Source organism: Erinaceus europaeus, chromosome 13, assembly GCF_950295315.1.
Source record: "Erinaceus europaeus chromosome 13, mEriEur2.1, whole genome shotgun sequence".
NCBI classification, from domain to species: Eukaryota; Metazoa; Chordata; class Mammalia; order Eulipotyphla; family Erinaceidae; genus Erinaceus; species Erinaceus europaeus.
The window spans coordinates 18,708,328-18,717,808 of NC_080174.1; the positions used below are offsets into that span (position 1 = coordinate 18,708,328).

The window sequence follows — 9,481 nt, forward strand, 5'->3', positions numbered from 1 at the left end:
CCCACTCTAAATGTGAGAACAGTTATTTTTATAGCTATCCTATGAAAATCTAGCTTTAAACTGTAGCATACATCCTACATTCAAACACAGATTTGGCTAAGGGGAGGCAAAAGTGAGCCCCGAAAGCAAACAATCTGCTTCCATTAACGATGTTTTTCTTTTTTTACTTCCTATCTAAAAATCTAAATTGCTAATCAAAAAATGAGTTATTTGTACTAAAGTTGCAATAAGAGAAAACAATGCATTGTAAAGACTGCTTTATTGGTGGCAGTTAATACAAGTCAATAAATATTGATCCCCAAAGAACTTAGATTATCAGATTACTGGTCCATTGAACCAACTGAACTTCAGCTGGGATGATGAAGTGAATTCAGTTTTGCTTCTTGGGAAATGAAGCCATAGCCAACAGGTATATGGCATATGCTGTTCCTGAAAAATAAAGTAAGAGATTTCGAGAGATCAATCTTAATAGTAAAAGATAATGGCAAAGTATTTTGATAAGTGCTAGCAAAATTTAAAATAAATAAAATATTTAGTTTTAATATTAAGTTCAACTGAAAGTGTATGTGGCACAATAATGTGTCAACTTAGAAACATATTAATTAATTATGTAATAAGAATAGATTATTTCCCAACTCGTCTAAGATGGTCTGAGAAACACTCAGAACGATTCAGAAGCCAGAAAAATCACACAAGCCTTCCCTATATATTTTAAGTAGGTATAATAGAAAAAGAATAACTGGATATCTACTTTTGAACTAATTACCAGGGTGTCTAAGAAATAGTCACATTGGTGGTAAAGAAATTTAGGGCTTTTTCTTAAATACAATGTCACAATTCAGTTAATGTCTTACTACTTAAATGACTTCATTATATTCAATTTTTGCTTAAAAAAAAAGGGGACCTCTGCAAGGAGATTTTGTACTTAAGATTCAAATTCTAGATTCTTCACAAAGAAATAATATTACACTGGGCAGCTAGTGTAACTTCACCTTTAAAATGTTTTTTGCAGACTTAATACAAGAGTTATAGAAATTCATGTATGTGGTATTTCTATCAGTAGATGAACACAGAGTAATCACTCTCAATACTGTTTTTCTTCCTTGTCCATAGAGCAATAATTCAAATTCCTAAAGTGTTCCTAGAATCCTCCTTACAAATGCTAAATAAAGGGACCCAGTTCCAGAAAAAAAAAAAAATTAAAGCACTTTACTAAAGTAACTGTTTCTGTCACCAAGTATATAGGTACAGTCTAGGGGCAAAAGGTGTTTTTGTTAATAGTTCACAAAGTATTTTAAAGCCCCAATTACAGGAGATAAGGTAGAATGAGTGTTTTGGCTCTTAAGGCCTCTAGGGTAGTGTCAGAAGTATGCTCTGAAAGTCACCTCTACCACAAGATAATCATCAAACATTATTAGTTTATTATTATTTTTCATCATCACCACTCAGTCAAACCCCTACCCCCACCCCAGACAGAGACAGAGGGAAAAATACCAGCACCAAAACTTCTTCCACTTTGGTTGAGAACTAGGATTAAACTTGGGTCATGTGCATGGCAAAGCAGGGGCACTAAACGAGCTGTCTTGCCCATCCACGTTTATGAAGACATGAAATATCCTCATGAAATTTCTATCTATCACTACCTTGAATCTCTATATGCAAAACACTAAGATCTCAAATTCTGGAGACAGATGGCCTTGTCTTCAACATACCGGAACAGTAAAAGCAATGCAACCGTTGTTACCAATACTCTTTTTCGACAAACCCAACACGCCAAAGGTCTTACTTACCACCAACTGTAAGAAGCATGGTGGCTCTATACAGGAGGGCATCAGCTAGTCCCCCTTTCAGATGAACTGGAATGCCATTATCCTCCTAGATTAAACACACAGGGATGTGTCAATGAAAACCATTTACAAAGGTTTTCTATTTCACGAAGTCTTCTCTCATTAGAACACCAGTATTAATAGCATGGTACATGTCTATAACTTGTTAATATTTTTATCGTCTATCAGTAACTCAAATACTTAATGTACAAAATAAGATTATGCTGCATCCTGTTCTACCACACATTAAGTTTTTGCTCAATGCTATCTTTCTGAGAAGTGGGAACACTGAGACCATAGGGTACGTGATTTGTCTGTAGAAACACTTTCACACAAAATCCAGAAGTTCTGTACCAAGTACACCTGCGTGCACTTGCCTAGCTAACAGAACCTATTTTAATCTAAAATTTTGGCACAGCGCAGAGTTATCTGTCACTTCAACTTACACGTTACTGATCTGTTAAGAGCTCTTTATATACCAATGGTATATTTATACCTATAAAACACGTTTTTTATATCTTGTTATATAGTTATATTTAGAAAATTTGCTCTCAATTTGGCATGGGCTGTAGTCCTAAAAAAAAAAAAAAAAAAAAAAAAAAGTCGTTACAAAATCTTGCATTTTCCTTTACAGTTTCACTACAAGGTTTTGTGAACCCTAAAGATTGCAATTATAGTTAATCAGATTTTTTAATAAGTACCTATATTTAAGTTGTTTCTAGACCTTTTCTATGGCCTTACCCTTTGCAATCACTCCAAACAGAACACTAGAACACCCCTTTCATTTGCATTGCCTCTCCAGGGACTTTCAAGATGCAGCAAATGTCCAGCTAGCCAGACAGTAAGCTTCCTTTTTTTTTTTTAATTTATTTTTTCCCTTTTGTTGCCCTTGTTTTTCATTGTTGTTGTTGTCGTCGTTGTTGGAGACAGTAAGCTTCTAACTATTCTTTTAATAAAGGAGATCATTAGCAAGTACACATCTCCAGATTATTTCCTATCTCCACCTTTTGGTAATCTAATGCTTACAACTAACAGTCTCCTGTAAAATATTTCAGTACCTGAAAGAGGGACCAGGCAGTGGCACACCTGGTTAAATGCTCGCAGGTTCAAGCCCCTGGCTCTCACCTGCAGGGGGAAAGCTTCAGGTGTGATGAAGCAGGGTTGCAGCTGTCTTTCAATACCTCTCTCCCTATCTCCTTCCCTCTCAATTTCTCTGTCTCTACCCAATGATAAATAAATAAATGTTTTTAAAAAGTACCTGAAAGAGCTTTTGTTTCTCTGGCACTTTATTTTCAAACTGCCTGCGCGAAGCAGTGCTTATGGTCCTCTGGGTAATCTGACGAAGAGCCTGAAATGGAAAATCTGAATTAGTTAAACCCTATTTAAAAGCTGCGGTCTATTTACATAACCAGTTACCTAAGAACCGCCCTGCCTGCAGGGAACTGGTTTAATCCCCACCAGTTCACACTCTTCGGCTCCACCCCTCTCCTAGTCACATGGTTTTCCACCACTCTCTTTTCCTCTACCCTCTCTACTTCACACCCTGTTTGCACCCTACTTGGCAAGTATAAATATAGCTGCTCAGGGGGCGAGCGCTTCCACACTGCGATCATCCTCTCTGGCATTATGCTATTCCACAGCAGAATACTGTGCCCCAGTATGGTTCCGTAGCCCCCATGTCCACCTGGTCGATTCCAAATTATATTCCTCCATGAGGATAATTTCTGGAACCATCCGTTCCACCCCGGTTCCATGGCTGCCAGTTCTTAGCAACATCGCCCCACCAGATATTCGTCGGGATGCGGCATCATCTAAGTTCATTTCCCACGTCTACGCTCGACCGGACCTGCCAATATACGCGGATATCTTCACCCACCCTGTCCAACGCTTGACGTCTCGTCACCCAATCTGGTCCCCTACGCCTACACTGAACTTCTCTGTTCCAGACTCTTGGAAACAGAGTTGGCAGTCAGCTGAGGTAAAGAACAAGCACCTCATCGCAGAACCCTGCAAGCGTCAACCCGGCTTTGACCTAGCACGTTATGATTGGGCCCTCCTCAATCGCTATCGAACAGGCCATGGCCGGTGCGCCGCTATGTTCCATCGCTGGGGAGCCAGAGACGACCCGAACTGCCCCTGCGGCTCCAGACAGACTATGACCCACATAGTCAACGACTGCCACCTCTCCAGATTCAAAGGAGGTCTCGAAACTTGACATCAGGCTCAACCTGACGCTGTTGACTGGCTACGGAAGAAGGGCAAACGCTAGAAGAACAGAACAGGGATCCTGCTTTAAAGATATACCTGACTTGTCAGTAACAAAGTCACAGGCCACCATCCCTGTTTTCCAATTTCCTATCCTTTCACTCCTCTTTTTATCTCAACATTTCATAGTCTCCAAAGTTCACAATCAAGAAGCAATATATGCAAACTCTGCGGGAAAAAAAAAGTCCCGATCTTTACCTGAGCATAATTACTAACACTTTATAAGTCTTGTGGAAAACAGAGAAATCTAATTTCCATACTATGAATAGAAGAAATGGTTCTAAAATACACGAAGTTCAAATGTTTTTCACTGAATGGACTACATTAGTAAAAACAGATTACTTGATTAGGAAAGGACCTGACCTCTTAATTAAAATGTTTCCTTCATTACATTTCCCCTGGTCTTTGGGTTATTTTTTCAAAAGCGATTCGGATGACATAACTAGCTGAAATAAATATGCCCTCACCTTCCTAAAATGGGCAACACTTTGGCCAGTTAATTAGAACTTTGTTGACTAATCAGCTAATTAGTTTCCAAAACAAAACAAACAAAAAAAACAACACAGCTGGGGAAATACCGCAAACCATCAAGGCTGGGGGTGGGGTGGGGGGTCCCATGCAAAGCTCATCTGCTAAGGAAACTGCTCTGGGACCGACGCTCCGCACAGCATTTTCAGGGCCGAGGAACAGCTCTGTCTCGTGCTCCATCAGCAACTACCCGCCTGGAAACTACGTTTTCCTCAAAATCCCAGGCACTGGCCTCATCAGTGAGCCAGGAGGAACCAAGCTTTGCCCCGCCTGCAGCCCTCGGTCACCGGTCACCCCCCGCCCCCCATCTCTCCTCTCCCTCTCTCGACTCCACGAACCCAGCACAGCCAGGACGTAAAGAAACGGATGGAAGAGAATGAATGCAACATCAGGCGAAGAGGACACGGACCAAGGTGACTTCGGAAGTCGTCCTCTTCCTTCCTCTCCCCCTGGAGACTTTCCCCGTGCTGGGCCCTGGCTCTCCATGAGCTTTCCGCCAAACATCACGAAAGCGAAGGGAAAAGCTCCTTACCAGCAGATTCCGCAGCATCTTTGCTCAGCTACTGCCCGCCAACCGTGTCAACCGAACCTCGACAACGAAAGGCGTCGCAGCGGAGGCGGAAGTGCCTTCTGGTCTTGCGCAGGCGTCCAGGAAGCTGGATGGCCCTGGGCGGAGCTAGGCTGTGCGCCAGATCATAGAGAACAAGATAGAAAGGCGAGAGGCCTCCGGATGTGGTCGCTCTAGCCAGACGGCAGTTTCTTTCCCCTGCTCTTGCTTATCCTGTCATTCACACACATTGGCCCAGAACTAAGTTCTGGGAGGAGCGGTGTTTGAAGTCAAAAGGATTTGGTAGGGACTCTTCTGACTGTAAGGCCAGACTATCATGAAAAATTAGTGCATGGGGTTGGGGAGTTAGCATAATGGCTCTGCAAAAGACTTTCTTGCCTGAGGCTCTAAGGCCCCAGGTTCAGTCTACAGAACTGATCAGTGCACAGCTGATCAGTGCTCGGGTTTCTATCTTTCTCTGTATTTCTTCATTAAAATAAATAAAGAAAAGGCAAAAACAAAAAGAACTGCGCAACTTTTCAGCCATGGATTAGAGGCTGAAAGAACCCTAGGTTGGAATCGTAAACTATGAAGCTGGAGGAGAAAATACAATTAATCTAAAACAGATCTCTCTCCTTTCCCCTCTTCTCTCTCTCCTTTCCTCTCCTCTCCCTCTCCTTCTTTCCGAAGAAATTGTGAGGGCATTGTACTGAGAATAAATTTAAGAGCTACGATGGGACACCAATTTTTATCTTTTTGTACCTTTGAAGACTACAGAACTCCCCAAGCAAGAAACTCCCAAGAGTCTCCAGATACTGAGGGAGCTGATCCCTCTTTATCTGACTCTGGGACAATGCTGAAAAGAGGGGAATAAATTTAAGGGAGGGGGAGCAAAATAGAATGGCAAATCTTGTTCTCAAGTCTTTGCTGTCTCAAATCCAAGGAGACATTTTTCAAGGAGTTGCCACCAAAGCTGTCTCTTTATAGGCAGCATTTTATATTTTGCATTAGTCTTGTTTACATAATGCCTTACTACAAGTATCTTTATTCACTATGCCCGCTTCCAAATGTGTATAAATCTGCCTTATACCACAGTAAATGTCCACCTTTTTTTAACATATAATTACTTCATTGTCTTTCATATTAGCTCAACACCAGTGAAATTAAGATAGAAATTCGTAATATTGTTCTTTTGACTCTTTTTAGGATTAGAGCCATTAAATCATGTCCTGTTTCAAGTGTTCTTCCTCACCCAGGTTTATAAACATCTTTTCAGTGTATTGTGAGTGCAATCAACTGTTTTCTTATCCTAGTGAAACCCCTGAGAACTAATACCAAATGCAAATAATTGGGGGATAGAGCTCCTAAAAAAAGTGAATTGTTTTGTTGTTTGAACTTAATGTTGTACGTTATTTTCAGTTAGTCAACTACTTTGTAAACTTCTCAATCCCGAGACTGCTTAAAGGTGGCAATTGCTAATTAACAAATGAATTGGGTGACAGGTCAAGGATTTATGACTTCATCCAAAAAGAAAAGCAAAAAAAAAAAAAAAAAAAAAAGATCCTAAAGCAGATGTGAACCCTCAGTCATTTATACACTTTCCCCTGTACTTACTGATTCCATCAACACATTTCCTAATTTAAAACCTTTTGAGGGAGTCGGGCGGTAGCGCAGTGGGTTAAGTGTGCACGTGGCACAAAGCACAAGGTCCAGTCAGGATCCAGGTTCAAGCCCCCGGCTCCCCACCTGCAGGGGAGTTGCTTCACAGGTGGTGAAGCAGGTCTGCAGGTGTCTCTCTGTCTCTCTTCCTCTCTATCTCCCCTTTCTCTATTTCTCTCTGTCTATAACCAATAACAAATAAAGTTAAAATTTTTTTAAAACTTTTGATTTCAGTAGCAGCCCATTTTTCAAAATATAAGAGATTTCTTTACACTTGTCTCCCCCTAATCTTTCTTCCCTTTATCCCTTTTTTTTTTTTTTAACTACAAGCATCTCTTTTGTGATTTCATCCAGTTCTACAAAATACCAATTCATGTGCGAGTGGTCCTTCAGCCCAACCTTTCCTTTTAACTTAAGACAGTCGAATTAGATCTCAAACTTAACGCTAAAATTGAATTCTACTTTTCATTTTAAATAATTTATTATCTTTATTTAATTATTGGATAGAAACAGCCAGAAATTGAGGGGGAGGGGGAAGATAGAGAGGGAGAGAGGCAGAGACATCCCTGCAGCACTGCTTCACCACTTGTGATGGCAACTGGGGTCTTGAACCCAGTCCTTGCAAATTTTAACATGTGCTCAACTATATACGCCAACCACCCAGGCCCTAAATCCTACTTTTCACTCCTTCCTTCCAAACTTTCTTATTCATTTCAAGCCCCCCCCCCATTTACTCTTCTATCATATCCTAAACTCAACCATTAGAAAATTCTACTGATTCCAGCTTTATAATATAATCTGAATCTGACCTTTTTTCGCCACTACCATTGCAACTAAGTTAGAAAATGACTCTACGTTAAACTTTTGTACACTGCTGTATATCCTCAGACCCTATAACAGTAACTGACACATTACAGAAAAATGTTCGGTGATTTTGGGTTAAATGAATAGGATGATACACAAAAGAATAAACTTACTCTGTTAAGTATAACAACTCCAAAAAAATATTTCTTCTTGTGTTCTTTGTATATGCTGTTCTGGTTCTGAGTTCCTCCTCACTGACTCTTGCTTTTGCTCTGTAAATTGTTATGGCCCTGACAGAAAAATAAGGCTGAAAATTATTTCTTTTGGATAGAGACAGAGAAATTGAGAGGGAAGGGAGAGAAAGAAAAGGAGTAAGAGAATCACCGGCAGCACTCACTGTTTTACCAGCTGTGAAGTTGCCCCGGATGCAGGTGGGGGCAGGGGGCTTAAACCTGGGTCTTTGCACATGCTGACATCTGCGCTTAACCAGGTCTGCCACCCCCCGGGCCCAAGGCTGAAATTAATAATATTGATCTCTTATGAGATCACCGCAGACATGTTAAAAATTGATTATAAGATTTCTAAATTTAACTCTGAAGCAAAGTAATTATCTCTCAAAGAGGTTCATTTCCAAAACATTAGTTTTTGTTTTACTAGAAAATTATCAGAAATAGGGAGCCGGGCCATAGCACCGCGGGTTAAGCGCACATGGCACAAAGTGCAAGGACCAGCGTAAGGATCCCGGTTCGAGCCCCTGGCTCCCCACCTGCAGGGGAATTGCTTCACAAGTGGTGAAGCAGGTCTGCAGGTATCTTTCTCTCCCCGTCTTCCCCTCCTCTCTCGATTCATCTCTGTCCTATCCAACAAGAATTACATCAATAACAACAATAACTACAACCCCCCCCAAAAAAAAGGGCAAAAGGGAATAAATAAAATTGAAAAAAATACTATTAAAAAAAGAAGAAGAAAATTGAGACTTCCAGAGGCAGAGCTAAAGGCAGCAGCAGATCTCGTTCTCCCCTCTCCTCTCCTCTCTTCTCCCGGATCAACTAGGGATACCAAAGGAGACCACCTGGGACCGAAACAAGACAGGACTAGAACGACTACAGGAACCCACCAAATCACTGATGAGTGCAATCACGTGTGGCTGGTGACAGAGAGGAGCCTAGGGAGAGATTAAGTGGCTGGTAACAGTCTGGCAGTTAATCAATTGAGACACCACCTCCAGTCTGTTCCACCAACAAGGGGACAGCTGAAGGGAGGAGAGGACTCTCCGGAGACTCACCAAGTGCAACACTGAGTCTCCATTGCTACTGCCCTCAGAAACTGGAGCAGCGGCAGTGAGGGACACCAGGGGACAGAGATCTAACCAGGAAACTCAGGAGAAGACCTATACCTCGGTGACATAATGGTGGGGCTGTGAAAGTCTCTTTGCATAACCACTGGAGTATCTCTGCCACACCCTGCTTTATCTCTTGGTCAGGAGTCAGTGATTAAGCTAAGAAGCCTACTTCTAGTTTAAAAGCCCTCAGGCTCCCATAGCCTACAGGGAAGAAAAAGAATAAGAGGCTTTTAAACCACTGAGCTCCAACTCAGGGATTAAAATACTACTGAAACAACTGTTAACTTCCACCACTGTGAACCCTTTAATTACGTTACTTAGACACAAGTCAATCCAGGCAACAGTGATCAGTAATTTGAAAAGTATTGAGAGAGGGAACTCATAACATAATATATAAAATGGTTAAACCAACAAGAAGAAATAATGGAGAAACAAACCAGGACAAGAGTCCAGCTGAAAGCCCCCCAAAGGGTAAAGCAGAAATAAATAACATTGAGAATAAGAAAAACA

General features: G+C 41.2%; 1 protein-coding gene across 1 annotated transcript; it reads right to left on the reverse strand.

Moving 5' to 3' along the window:
- Nucleotides 1–242: 242 nt before the first annotated feature.
- LOC103129076 (cytochrome c oxidase subunit 7A2, mitochondrial) lies at nucleotides 243–5,379 on the reverse strand. The gene is made up of 4 exons (XM_007540040.3): nucleotides 5,152–5,379; nucleotides 3,085–3,174; nucleotides 1,791–1,875; nucleotides 243–429 (listed from the first exon to the last, which is right to left on the reverse strand). The coding sequence occupies exons 1-4, from the start codon at nucleotides 5,167–5,169 to the stop codon at nucleotides 371–373; spliced, it is 252 nt and encodes an 83-aa protein (XP_007540102.1). The 5' UTR covers nucleotides 5,170–5,379; the 3' UTR covers nucleotides 243–370.
- Nucleotides 5,380–9,481: the final 4,102 nt, after the last annotated feature.